The 15,204-nt window shown below is 37.2% G+C and overlaps 1 protein-coding gene across 1 annotated transcript in view; it reads left to right on the top strand.

Annotated features, from left to right (window-relative positions):
* The window catches only part of TBCK (TBC1 domain containing kinase), an 88,840-nt gene extending 74,746 nt beyond the window's left edge, over nt 1-14,094 (top strand). Inside the window, exons 25-26 of the mRNA XM_002196650.6 lie at nt 2,343-2,502; nt 13,503-14,094. Of these exons, the coding sequence (XP_002196686.4) occupies nt 2,343-2,502; nt 13,503-13,613 (271 nt within the window). The 3' untranslated portion in view covers nt 13,614-14,094. The remainder of the gene's footprint in view (nt 1-2,342; nt 2,503-13,502) is intronic.
* Nucleotides 14,095-15,204: the final 1,110 nt, after the last annotated feature.

The raw sequence follows: 15,204 nt of genomic DNA on the forward strand, positions 1-15,204 counted from the left end.
CTATGTTTTTACCAGGGCCACTACCCTGTCTACACCTTACACATGTGTTCCTTTCCAAGTTATTTATACAATTATACCATTCTTTGCATAAGGACTATTTTTTTTTTTTAAATTCTTTGGGTTTGGTTTTTTCCTGAAATAGTGTAGTTGCAGGATGGAGATTGTTTGCATTTTGGAAGGAGTAGTCCTTCTTAAAGATGTTTAGGTATTTTGCAGTTTATAGTAGACTAAAATGTGCTGCCTGTTACATAATATTAGGACTGATATCCTAACACCCATCTGGTATTAACAAGTAGGAAGTGCCACTAAAAAGGCAGCCTGGTAGGCAGTAAAGTTGCCCTTGAGTGTACTGGTTAGTATATAATTTGCAGAAGAGAATGTCTGGTATGTAGAAAATGATCAAATTTTCAGCAGTTTTGAATATAAATGGGAAACCATAAGAATACTGGATTCAGTGTCCTGTTCATTCTTGCAATAAGGAAACAGGCTTTTTTGTTTGTCACAAAATTTCAACAAACTAAGATAGGATCAGACTGTATGTTTCTGTGGTGTGTGTTTTAAAATGTAACAGACCACTGTGAGGTGTTTCAAAAATATGATAGTTTTGCATATTTTGGTTTTAGTCTTTTTCACTATGTATGTCTGTCATGCTAAACTTTACTTTCTCTTTGTTTTCTTAATGCTTTGAGAAAACATGAGAGGACTTCCAACAAGTATCAAACATGCTTCATATTTCATAATATGACCCACATGAAAGCTGAGGGATTGTTTTGTAATGAATCTCATCTTGCAAGGCCAAGGCCTACCAGCACTGTTTCAGTTGGCCAGCAATTCTTCTAAGGCTTATTTCATTAAGCATGTTAGCAGATATATTGGCAGCCTTCCATTCCCATTTTGAAAGTTATAGCTGCATATTTATGGTCTCTCAGTCCATAGCACAAAATCCTGGCCTTTTTGTTAATTGTCTTAGCAATTAGAACTTTTTTTAAAGACTAGGTCATGTTTCTCTACCTGTACTCAGTAGTTGAAGTAACTAAATTTATCCATAGTTGTTTTCTGTGTAAATGATGATAATTTCAGAAACTGATCAATAGCAGTGAGAGTTATGTGGTTATAAATGGGATTGGCACAGAGGAGGGAAGGAGGGATATAATTTTCCCATTCAAAATAGAAATAAACTGACAATATTAATGAATGGTGCATGATCATCTTTTGTTCTTTGAAATGTTTTTTATATAGCCATGATTTTCCCACACTATAACAATGATGATCATAAAACTTAAACTGTTACATAGATAATGAGAAACAAATGCTAGTATTACTCTAAGTCAATTAAATCTTACTCCTATTTAAAGCAGCTCCTTTATTTAAGAGAATTTTGGGATTTAATTATAAATTTAACTAGCTTTCTGCAAGTACAGTAATAGAGTGACTAATCTCAATATTTGACATTGTGTGTATTTTTGCAGAACTTTGCTGATTGCCACCTCTTCAAAGCTGTTTTTGCTTATAGCTGGGGAAAGGGAATGTTCCAGGCATGTGTGTACAGTCTATGAAAGTAATTCAGAGTTTTGTCAAGGCCATAGTGCATTTTCCAATTAATAAAAAGCTAGGTAGTAGTAGTCCAACTTAATTTTTATTTAAGAGACGTTCACATTCAATGTTTATAAAATCTCATTGAATGATCATCCTCTGAAACTGAAGGACAGCTAATTATGGTGTCTCAGAGTTGTTTGCTTTTCAATACCCATTACACACTTGCTTTTAGTGGGACTGCAGATAATACACATGGTGCTCATTGTCTGGGAATCTGAGGTCATATACATTAGAATTTCAATTTGGATCAAAATAGCAGAGGACTTGTGGGGGTTGACAGGAAGTTTGGGGATATTCCCGATAACCCCTGTTTAGTTTTGGTTCTCATTTTAAGTACTTCATTTTTTTAGCACAAAATGCCTCTAGAAGAGGTGCTCCAGCTGCTTATTTGTATTTGGTTCCTCTTAGCAGACTAGAGCTGAAGCGAAAGCCACAAAATTAGGAGTACTGGGGATATTGTCTCTCTAGTACTAAGTATTTAATTTAGCAGATCATTTTCTGTAGTGCTGTGCTGTGTCCTTTTTTGAACCAAACAGCTCTTCATTCTGTGCTTGCTTTCACATGTCATGTTGGAAGGTTTTTCTCCATATGAGTAAATAGTAAATGAGGTTTGTCAAAATACTGTATCACAAAACACCAATGGGGCTGTATCATGGCAGCCAGGATGAAGAGCAGGTTCATCCTACAGCTATTCACGTTCCACAGGTTTCTCTGCCTTTCAGACCTCCTTAACTGATCCTCCTAAGCTTCAACCGTGGCCACATTTCTGGCAGCATCAATGTCCCTTTTGCATCAGCATTTACTGCAGAAGGGGATCTCATCCAGTGCCCAGCAACTGCCACACTGCAGAGCTTTAAAGGAAGAGTTGTGGTGATTGTAGGAAATGCAGTGAAGAACACAGCTGCTGTAAGTATATTGCTGTAATGTATGTTTTTATCCTTAGAGATACATCAATAGCATGCATATGGCAGTAGTAAAATAAATGCCAGAGTCTGGAAAATTTAGGCTTAGACTTTTGTGTATAATGACAGGATTTGGAGTGGTGTTTTTGTTGTTGCTCATTTCTGCTTCTAGACAAAGACATTTGCTTTCAAGTGGTCCACATCTGCAAAGGATGATGTTTTGAAATGAAATTGCTTAACATTATCTTCTTCAGCTTTAAAATCTTTATTGCTGTCATGCCGGAGAAGGGACATCATCACTTCTATTGTGCATCAGCAAGAGCTTTCAAAATTGGCTTGCATTTACTTTTTGTGGAGTTAGGAAGGGCACATAAGGTGAGTTGGATGGGGACAGATACATTATGAAGTGCAAAGGAAATAAGATATACTTCATATTCCTACTGGTAAGAAACCAATGTATTGCCCAATTTTTTAGAATCGCTTGTTCCTGCAGTTGTGCTCGTGAAGACGAGAATGATCCTTACTGGTAACATTTGTATTATATATTTTATTGTCAGTGCATTTAGCTAGACAGGAAGAATATTCAAACTTACCTATTCCTTTCTATAGGAAAATATTTGATGGTGTTGAGAACTGCCAGAGTAACAACTGAAAGTGCATAACTTTCTCATGTGAAGGAAAGTTATCCTTTTTTTTCCACACACACTCTTAATTATGGTTTACCTTTATTTCACCCATTTCTTAAGCCTGTTTACACAAAGGACATGAACTGTAGCCCTGATATGACAAGGAGGACTGTGAATCATTAAAAGGTCTTCATGTCAGGAACAGCAGAAGCATCAACCCAACATATGATGTTAATTTAATACCTGTAGGGAATTGTGAGTAGATGGAGAAATCCCCTTTATTAACCTGCATTTCATCATTTGGAAAATTAACTTGTGATATGTATCAGGTTTCTTAAATAGTAACAGAGATGGCATGAAAGAGACTGTAAACCATCTCTCACACCGTTTCAGTAATTAGTATGTAGCTTTGTGTGTGAATCCAGGTAAGTTCATCTTTTTTAATGTTTCAAAATTTTTGAAACGAGCATGAAATGTTTCCTTTGCTGTGCAACTAAAGAAATCTTGCAGTGTGATTAGTGTAAGTACTTCAGTCTCGTGGGAGGCGCTGTCTTACCCTCTAAACCCAGATTTTCTGCAGCCAAGACAATGTTGACCCAGAATTGTCAATATAGAAAAGAAGAAATGCTGCTTTGCCTCTTGATTTGCTTTTAGTGTTCTTGAATTCCTCACAAAAGAGTTTTGAGCTTTAAATAGTAACAAAATACTGGATTGACCAGTTTGACCACAAATTAATTCAATACTAAAGCCTAAATACTGGTTGGAACTCACCACCTCCATCACACCCTTAAAGTACATATAACACCAGCCTCGATTTGGCTGTGTAGATAAAACCTTTTCTTTTGTGGATAATTTTCTAAGGCCAGTTTTAGTTTTACTCTGCAGATCTGCATAAGAACTGTCTGTCACACCCAAGCTATGTAGCTCAAGGTTTGACAAGAGCAATAGTTATTACCTTTTAAATTTTACTAGGTAATCCAGTCAGAGGAAAAAAATTTAAAAGTGAATACATGGAAACAAAACCAATTTTTGTCCATGTTATAAGATGCTCAACTTTAAATATATATTTTCTAAACAGGGATATGTATTTCCAGATTAAATGAGATGAGCCAAAAATTGTACCCTCTGCTATAAGGGAGAATTTTTCAGAAGTGTTCACTGATATTTACTCCACTAAAACTTTGGCAGTTGCTATATGTTTAGTTTAAATTGATATAGGACTGAGAGGGAGGGGTAAGTGTGGAAAAAACACTTAATTGTTTATGTGGCTGTTTGTAATTAGAAGATTGAATCTTCCAATTGTGCTTCGTATGAACAGCCTACTTGACATCACCTAAAAATAATTTAAAAAGCAAAGTGAAGTATACTAAACAGACCTGTAGAAAAAGTATTTTTGCACTTTGTTTCTATTGTTTACATTTGATTTGATGCCAGATGATAAAAAATTTAAATTGGAAAGAAAATGCTGTCTAGAATTATTATATTCTGAATAGAATATGAGGTGTAAGAGGGAAAACTGAAAGCTTCACCACAGCACCAGCAAGAGGATAAGGAAGCCAGCAGTGTCTCATGGTGCCTCTGGATCTGACAGCTCTGGTTCTAGTTGAACACTTCCTTAGTACAGAATTAAAACAGGGTAATCCTGCATGATGCTACTAGCCATTGATGCTACTAACCCTAAAAGTTAAATTAGTATATTAGCTGATGTACAAGAGGCTTACTGAATGCACCATTAGCAGCATGAAGATATTGAAAAAGAGGCATTGTGTGGTGGTGTTTGTCTCACACTTCTTTGGAGATTATTCCTTCCTCTCAGCTGCTTCTCACTTGGTGCCAGCCTTTCTTCTAGGTTTTGCTGAGCGCTTGTTAACAGAGCAGGCATTTGTTTGTCTCTGAAAACAGCAGTAAACCTCCACATAAAGGGCATAATTTTGGAGTTCATTAATCAGATTCTATTTTGACGTTTAACTTTTGGGTATGTTAAAGGCAGCACCTCCTAAGTAAGTTGAATGCCCTTTCCCACCTCTGTAGACAGATAAGCACCTTGTAAATTCTATTATGGACAAAGAATCATTACAGTTGTGAATATAATAGTTAAATGGGCAATAAGTGTTCAACTGTAGCTTCTTCTTTGGTCTAGGACAAATAATATGTCTCCTGATTTTTGTCACTTTGGAAGTCAGACATACAGCAAGTGAAAAGGTGGGTTATAGTTATGCATATGTAGAACAGGGATTATTTGGGGTCTTTTTAGGGAAGGGTGACATTGCTTCATCTTCCCTCTTTCAGTCAGTTTTGAGGTGCTAAACCATTATCTATTTTCATTTCGAACTTTTGTCTATAGTACTGCAATGTTGACTGAATTTAGAACAGGAGAAATACCTTACCTGACACTAAATCATTCTCTAGCAATTTAATTTTGACAGTGGCATACTTCTACTTCTGTCACATGGTTGTTTAATAAATGTGTTTCCCTCAGTGGTTTAATTTATATGCTTTATTGTCAGCTAAATGCTCAACAGAATAAAATATACAGGATGCTTTAATCTGTCTAATAATTAGCAACTTATTTATGTTCTTCCTGGAAGAAGACAGATAAACTGTAAGTCAAAGCTTAAAAAATCCATCTTTATAGCTGGAAAATAAATTCTAAATTGTAAATTCTAATTGCTACATCAATTAATTTTTGTCTAGATAAGTTACGCTGCTATAAATGTATTGTCTAGACAATTTCTGTAAGTTACTGAAGCAAAGCAGTAATTCTTACTGCATTGCAATTGCTAATAAATAAAATACATTCATTATTTCCAAAACAAAGACAAGAAGTTCTGATTTTCCATGAGATCCTTCTGACCCTTTTCAAGGCAAGAGGAAGGGGGTCAAATTGAAAATTCTTTTTGTATTACATATTCTTAGCTTAGAATTTTTTTTTTTCTATATGGAAATAGCATGTAAGCATTTCCTCTCTCCCAGCACACTGTCAAAAATGCATTTCTTCTTATGTGAAGACTGAGGCACATAGGTTAAAGTTTCTGGTTACTACTGAATTTGTGTGATTTTATTGTCATCTTCCCCAGGCCTTTTTAAAAGCCTTTGCCAGAGAAGCAAGTCCTTGCATGATTTCTTCAGTTTAAACTTGTCTTGAAACCACAAATGGATATCTGTGAAGCTTGATAGGGCCATCTGAAGATTAGGTATTGCATAGACTACTAAAGGACAGGTGCTTCTAAAGACAAATACATTTATTTGGAAGGGCCTAATGAAATCTCTGGAGTGCAAGTAAACAGAAATGAGGCCATAAACTTCTGGGGATGTTTCCACTGTACATCTTTTAGGCTCTGTTTCCCTGTAAATAGTTTCTGCAGAAAAGTGCCTGAACAATTGGAATGAAAACTCTTATCTCTGAAGGGATGGAGGGGCCCCTTATGATACCCAGAATGACTCTTTCATGTTTGTTTTGTTAAGGCCCCATTCTCCCATCTGCATCCAGACTCAGAGCCTACTGGAATCATCAGAGCCTCCTTGTTGCCTTTAAAGAGATTAAGCTTGTATTTTGAAAAGTTTAAAACATTTTAGTTAATCAGCAACAATCCTCTGGTTGTAACTCTCCCCAATACATGGTTAAGTCTTCATTATTTTATTCTGTAAATTTAGCCCTTTTTATTATTGTAGCAAGTGTAATGTATGCATGCTTTTCTTCGTGGAGAGAGAGCAGCCCTGCTGTTGTTGCCAGTACATGCTCTCCACACAGCCTGAGAGACGCTTGGGCTGCCAGCCAGGAGCTGTGGTGTGCTGTTGTCACTCTGCCCCTGCCCCTGGCTTTGGTCAGTGAGCATTGAATGCCTCAGGTACAGCAGTCAGGACCTAAATCTCTCACTGCCACAGCCAGGTATAAAAGAGGAAGGGAGAAAATGCAAGGTCTTAGGGGCAGAATTTGTGTTCCTTTTTCTCTGAAGTAAGTGCCAAGGAAAACAGGCTATTTCTAGAACTCCAAAATAGATTCTCTTTTATAATTTTTTACTGAGACCAATGGTAGCAGCCACTGGAAATTTTAGTTGTTATTTGATGTAGGAGTTGTTTGGCCTGTTTGTGTTCCTTAATATGCAGAGGTTTGGATGCCTCTGGAATCATGGAGTTGATTGGCTTTACCTATGAAAATATGTTGGAGAGATGCTGGCAAGCAGGATGTCAGCTCTTTTCAGTTACCTGGGAAATCTCTTGAGGACAGGAAAGGTGGGAGAATGGTGAACCTGAATCTTGGAATGGTGCTGTCAGGCTCCAGGATTTCTCCAGACATCTGTCTGGGCAGTGGTTATAGTCCTTGTGGACTGCACCTCTGAAAGAGTCCTCTTGTCCTTGATGGAGCTTGCATGGATTAGTTTGTATCCATGTTGCTTAGGGCTACTGCATTATGACATAGAATTTTCATTTTTGGAGCTGTTTCTCAGCTCTGAGACAGAGTTTTGTGTTTCCTGGTATTCCAGTTCAGGGAATCTGAAATGGTGATAACTGAAATAGAGATGCTAATGAACTACAAATATTTGTTATAGGTTCAGGACCTATAACGTCCTGTAAGGATATACCAGCCAGAATGGTGCTGGTGAACTTGGCAAATTTAATATCCATGCTGCTTGTCTGGATCCATGTTGTTTTGCATTTCTCTAAATTGTATCTGAACCAGCCTTTGAATAGGATGGACTCACTGACTGACTGCTGCAGGAGGGTTTGAGTAGAAACTGGACAAAACTTGAAGTTTGGGTAGTGTTAGGAAAAAGTACTACAAAACACAAAGAAATGTTTTTCATTATCAAGTATTTCTTTGACCATTTTTCAAGATCTAAGGCAACCCATAGACCTGGGAGGAGGTGGTAGAATCTTTCACAAAAAATCTTACCTGTTTTTTTTATATCCAAGCCAGCCATTATGCCTGTTTTCAAAATTACATATTTATGTTCCCTAACAGCTTTTTTATTTTGTTAAGTGAAAAATTTAATAGTTTTCCTTCTATATTTTCATTTTATGTTCCATTCATCTATAATGTGTGCACTGCATTTATTTTGCTCAGTATAAATTAGCTGTGTTATAACAGCACAATATCTGCAACTGACTTTAATTTTGAAGTGCTCACTTTCAGCTGGGTTTTTTTAATGTATATATAATTTCTAGATGGAAAATTTAAAACACAAGTGTTTAAAATATATCACTTGAAGAAATTTGTGTTTACTCTTACTTTCATTCTCAGTAAAACTTATTCTGAAACCAGCTATTAAATACCTGTTTGTTTAGGCTTGTTTTCAAATCTTTGTGTGTAAGTGCTTTAAGTTACTGCTGTGTTTTTGTACTGATGGAATGGAAAGTGTTCCCTTTTGGCCAGGTCTACATATAGAGAATTTTCCCTTGATCTTGTTAGACCAGTTGGTCCTATGTTCCACCCCTCCCACCCCCTAGTATGTGTTTGCACTAAGTTGTCCTTTCTGTGTTGTTTTTGGTTTTTTGGGTTTTTTTGGTGGGTTTTTTTTTTGTTTTTTTTTTCATTTCCATTCAGTTTATGGTAATACTACAACCAAAAACTCGGCACTGTTTTGTTGATATGGAAAGTTTTAGATTCCTGTCTTTTCCATGGTGTTCAAGTCTTGTTTCATTTATCTGGAACCCTTTAATATAAAAAGTAGCTGGCTAAAAATAATCTTGTGTACTGAATGTGTGTTCTGGCATATGGAGAGTGTTGTTTAAAAAGTTGCAAACTGATCACTTTGACTGTTAAGCTTTCAGAGAGGTGTAGGTGAGCTCTTGGACTGAAATCACAAAGCAAAATAGACTGCAATTCATGAGAGGTTTGTGTAGCATGAGTTTACAAGTGAAATCTAGAAATAACCTTGTGAAAATGAATGAATGCTACAAAATTTGATTGATATTTCTCCTCCAGCTTCTATTTTCCTACTGACTCTTTTGGAGTATGCTGGTAATAGTTATACCATGGTAACACTTGTCACAGCCATCATTTTTGGTATTCTGGTGCAGTATGTTACTCCTCCTTCCCTCCCAGTGTGCCCTTTAATTACAGCCTGTCACAAGAATGTCTGGGAAAGTGAATAATGTGTACACAGCAGCCCTCGTGGCTGGCCCAAAGGGTGCTGGGAGTGAGGCTGCTCCCGCTCTTGTGTTCTCACACTCTGCTGTGGACAGCCTGAAAAGGAGACGTGCCTGGCATGAGACATGCAGCACTTGAAAGCTGTTCTTTTGCTGCTTGGAACAGAGTAGTAGAAACATTTTGATAAATTCTCCAATGTGCAGATCATTAAGGTTCTTGATGGTGCTTAAAGGAGCAGTCCTGTTATGCCATTTATATTGAGAGCATCACCAAGGCAGGGTAAAATGTTTAATATTTGCCCAGATTTTTGTATGAATTTGCTGTGATCTTGTCTGTCTCTGAAAGCCTCGCTTTTTGTATCTGCAGGAAGAGTCTTAACTGACTACATTCAAGTGTAAATTACAACTTTCTGGCTCAGTTATACTCATCAAGAAGGTTATTTTATGTGGAATTGATGGATGCATTAGGTAATAGAGGAACTGTGTTTCCAAAGTCTTCAGCAAAACCATCATATTAGCCATTAAACAAGTTTCTCACTTATTCATTCTTTCATATGCAATATTTGCTATGAAAGCAGCAAGAAGAGTTTCAATTTGGAAGTTCAGTTTAAACATTAGATGCAACCAGGGAAAACACAGGAACTGAACTTGGGAATCTCATTTTGAGGAAACGCCACCTGAATCAGAAAGTAAAAAGCTTAAAGTTTTATAGTATCCCTTGAAGCCTTTTTTCAGATAGGAACAGCTCCCATTTCCCCCAACTAGGCTTCTTGTGTAAATGGAAGCAGAAGCATTACAAAGGAGTGTGAACCATTGGTGGTGTGGGGAAATATGTATTTCAGAAGTTATGTCAACATAAATATTTGATAAATTTGAGAACGTTTAATCATATAATAAAGTACCATTTATTTCTATTTACAGAAATATATTTCTGTGTAATGGAATTTAATTCTACACTACCTTTATGTGCTTCAATACATCTGTCTTTAAAATGTAGGTGATTTACAGGTTGCTAAGGATGATGTAGCCCATGAGCTTATGTTTTCACCATGTTATTTTCAGTCTTAACAGCATCTTTGTAAGTTGGATTATTTAGTAAACTACAAATTACGTATTCAGGTGCCTGTTAGTAAACTTCTAGTTGACACTTTCTAGTTGCATTTATAAAGGAAATAGAGCCCTTGTATGCATTCCAGGATGGCAGTTTCTGCCGTAGAAAGTCTTGGGCATTCATTCAGAAGAACATTGGGATTTTTTTGATGCATGAAATTTTGCTCTTTTTGGATTGCTGGGTTTTTTTTCCAGCTTTCTAGGAAACATTACATTTTTTTAATCATTATTTCTTTGATTCAGGCTACTTATATTTGGCATAAATGAGGGTCCAATTGGGGAGAAAATCTATGTAGCTATTTCAAATAGTCCTTCCTCTTGTGCCCCTCGATCAGTGCATACACCAGAAATAACACTCCCCTGTATTTTGAAAATAATGGCTTCATGGAGTGTATTTTGGCAAGGCAAGGTAGCAGGTGCTGTTGGAACATTTCAGACACATGGTGAACAAGTTCCTGTTCTTGTCTGCAACAGACAGGCTCCTCTGTCTGGGAGAGGGTGGCACAGACATGCACAGGGGAACAGAACTATAAAAAGTCAAACCTTTAGTAAGGAGGACTGCTGTGCCAGTAAGAGAATATTTCTAAGTCTATGCTTTACCAAAAGTTACTATTTTTACTTCCAGTGGAAAAAAAAAGGGGGAAGGCAGAAGGGAAAACTGGGAATGTCTTTAATCAGATCAAGTCCTATTGCCATGTAACTTAAACCTGGCATCTTCTATGCAGTGTCTGGGCTGATGTATGAGCAAAGCTCTTGGAGGCTGATACTGGGAATTGGATGGCAACACTGAGCTTATGTCAGTGTGCCTCTAGGTCCCTGACTCGCAGCTGATTCCCACAGGAGTGAGATACTGGTAGTAGCACATTTGCTGCTCAGTGGTTTTTCCCTGGCTGGATGTTCAGCTGCAATATTTTGAGTTGTATTTGCAGCATTTCTCACTGAAACTAGGCAGACAACAGCAAACAGTTCTGTGACAACTTAAAAAAGAAAAGAAGCTCATCTTATGGTGTATCATCTTAAGTTCATCTTATGGTATATCATCTTGTGCTTTCTGCCATCATTGCTATCAGCCCCAGATTTTGCAGTGCTTACTTCACAGAGGCTCTGCAAGAAGCAACAAATTCCTCACTATAAAGTTTTAAAGTAACCTTGTCATATGCAGTGTGAAGAAAACCTATTTTTAGATATACCTTGGTTACTAAAGCAGTTCTAAAATACAATGGGACACAGGTTTTAATGCTCAAACCCCAGGTGCAAGGCATTTGTTAGTGTATTTTCTTTTAAGATTACATTGGATGTTAGTTATAGTAGGGTTAGGGCATTCAAAACACTTGGAGCAGGGTTTGCAGTTTATTATCAGCATTTTAAAATAATCAGTAGTCAGAGAGTGGAACATCTCTGTTGACACATGAACACTGTACTCAGGAAATAATGTGCTGCTTCCTGCCAGCCTGAAGACTTTGTTGTCATTTTTCATTTCTGCTGGCTCTGAGCAGCATTGGTGTCTAAGACACAGCACTGTCCATTAGTCACAGGTGGAGAGCACTGTGAGGTGACAGATCTGTCCATGTGAAGTAGAGATATCTGGTAGGAGTATTTCACTGGGGATATGAACTGTTTTTGCAATTCATGGTGTGCACAGCTGAGTGCTATCTCTGTCTCTACTGCGCACTGCATCTTTATGGACTGTGATTATAACAAGAGGTATTTGGGCTCTCCTAGCGATGTCTCTGTGCATATTACACCACCTGTGCAGCCAAGAACCTTTCCAAAAGCATAGCATTTACTTTGCTCATGAAAGCTGACATCCACATATGGTGGAAGTTTACTGTCAGCTCCTTTGATTGCTTGATTGTGGGAATTTTTTTATTTGATTCTTTGACTCCTGTACTGAATAACCCAAAATGATGGAGGAAGGGATGATTGAACTTTGAGGCTTCTCTAGGCAACCACCTGAAATAAATTTAACAGCCAAAATGTTGACAAGTAATTGTGTAGTATATCTAGTTCTGCCTCAGCAATGTTATGCTGTAATAGGTAATTAGGAGGAAAGCAAATGAAAAAAGAAATTCCACGTATTGAGTTTGATTGGGGTGCCCACAGCTGTTCCTGAGTTGGTAATTCAGTTGTTTGTGCAAAGGCAGCAACCTGGACATCACACTTGTTCTCAAATAGCATCACTAATTATTTTAGAGAGTCAAAAAGGGAATTGTAAATGTTTTACATAGCCCATTGGAAGCACTCAAGGATTTTACAACTGGTACTGATTTGGCAACCAGTTTTGAAGAAACAGTCTCAAAGATCGGATGGCAGAGCAATCTCTCACAGCTATTGGAAATTAAGTAAAACTATTAGTTTCTCACTGATTAGTCCATTTTGGTGCTTGCTTTTTGATGTGTTGTAGTCTTATATAGAAGGCAAGTTCAACATGTAATGCACAAAGTATTGTTTGGATTTTGATATTCTGAAATATAATTTTGATTTTTTTACTCATAATTATTTTGACATACTAAATACCTTGGTCAGTGCAATAGTGTTTCACAGAGTTCCTAAGTGGAAAGTGGCAATTGCTGTTTGGTTTATGGCATGAACTGCTTGAGGAGAGAGGCTTTCCATGGTGGGGGGATATCTGCTCATGCTGTTGAACCTGCCTGTGGGCAGACTGGTGGGAGCAGGGAAGATTAGAGATGGTAGACCCCAAATTCATATCTGACATCTGCGACATCAAGTCACTTTAGACAAGTTCGACAGGTAAGCAAATGAGTTTACTCTCAAACTTGTACACTTGGGAACCTACAGAAAAGAGCTGGGAGTTAGATTAATGTACAGAGGAATATTTGTTAGTTCATGCTTTGCAAGAGGCTCCAGTGATTGCCTTGAGATTAAACAGTCATTTTAGAATGAGGTAAAAACCTGCCTAAGCAGAGATAAATAAAGTTCATTGTTAATAGTGTGACACTTTCAGGTTTTAGCTTACAGCTCTTTTAACACACTGGCCTGAGCTCCTGTGTTGGACTTGTTGGTGCAAAAAAATAACTTCCTAGGGTCTGATATTTTTTGTTTAATTTGCTTTACAGAAAGTAAGGCAAATTAACAGGCAAATTAAGGCAAAGTAACAGAAAGTTACTGTCACTTAAGGACTATGATATGCAGTGGGCTAATGATATATCTGTTTCAGTTTGCAGCTCATCTAGTGAAAAACAAGTACCCAAGGGTCTGCATCCTTGATGGAGGAATCAACAAGATCAAGCCGACTGGTCTCCTCACTGTTCCTTCTCCACAAATCTAAGTGACTGTAAACATTCAGGACAATCTGTCTCAAGAGGAAAGTCCTACATGCAGTACAGATATCCTGAACCTAAAGGGCATTATGGCATCTTCACAAGCTATCCTGGTGATCAGTGTCTTATCCTGCAGCTATAGAGCCCAGGAGTTTTGTGTTTGTTCTTTAATATAGAGCTTAGTTGGAACTGATCAAAGCTGAAGCTTTAAGCTTTCCAAGAAACCTCTTTCAGCATTGATGCAGTACAGAAGTGCTTGGGCAAGTCTGAACACTTGATGGCTCTAAGGTGCACTTAGATTATTTGAAAAAGTGTTTTACTGTGAATATTGAAAGTAGCAAAATGAAACTGTACCATGTATATTGTGTGGAAAAGTGTGTTCCTTAATATTTGAAAAGTAATTGCTGTATCTTCTGACTTGCTTTATTTCTGAAAAAGTGTTTTTTTCATCTGGTTTGGAAATAAAGATGTGTCCCAAATTGAAAGTCACTGTAAGAGCGGCTGCTGATTCAATCCAAAATCTATCACAAGATAGAAAATTTATTCTACTCTGTGGTGAATTTAACAATCTATTTCTATAATCATATCAAATGTAACAATTTCTGGAACAATTAGAGTTACCAGAAGGGTGGGCTTTCAACAATACTGTGTCTTAGGAGTATAAATCATTTATTCTTAAAATAATAGTGTGCTTCCATTTTAGAATCTCATGCCTTGGAATGAAACATTGCAATTTTAATTTTCATGTGAAAACATTCTAGAATTATCAGTCTTGTATGAATTGGAAGTTGAGAGTTTTCTTTGGCCCTCTACTCTTTCAGCTGGTGGTGTAGATTTTCTTGGGGATCTTTTAAGTCCTTGAACACAAACTCGAGCACTGACAGATTGGGACAGGCTGCTTTTGAACTGCACTGCATGTAAGTGCTGCAGATGAGTGAAAGCATCCTCACACAAAGGGCATAAGGTGGCTGGGCAGTAAAGATGTGGGAATTACTTTGCAGTAAGAAACCAAAAGCATTTAAAGCACTGACAGAAACAGGAATTTGACTATCTCTTGCTGAGAAGCTAAAAATAACTTGATTCGGACAACTACCACCTTTCAAGAGATGTGGGAAAAGAAACCCCAACACCCTATTCCTCCCCCTCGAAATCCCATGTTAGGTTTGCTATCTTGTCAGGTCCATTATTCTAAAAATAATGCTGGAGATTGGAGGAAAGCTAGGACAATAAAATAATCTGTCTTCAATAATGCTCCTTGAAAATATTACGTTGAATCCAGGAAAACTAGTTATGATAATGTAAGACTGTCAACATGGCACTGAAATTAAATGGGAATGTGGAAGAATGTGTTTTAGAAGACAAGAAAGTGGTAGATTTATCTTTTTACATTTTTAAAGCTGGAAAAAACTGATGCGACGTAAGGCTTAATAATCACTGAAGTGTGAGGATTAAAGTGTATTTTGTAAAATTAACAAAATTTCACTAAAGACCTGTTCACCTGGTTACAGTTACATATCAGCTTGCATTATAAATTTGACACCCTGCTCTTTTATTAGAGCATCATCTGAAACATGGCAGTTTCCACAATACAAGCTCACT

The sequence above is a fragment of the Taeniopygia guttata genome, chromosome 4, assembly GCF_048771995.1.
Source record: "Taeniopygia guttata chromosome 4, bTaeGut7.mat, whole genome shotgun sequence".
NCBI lineage: Eukaryota > Metazoa > Chordata > Aves > Passeriformes > Estrildidae > Taeniopygia > Taeniopygia guttata.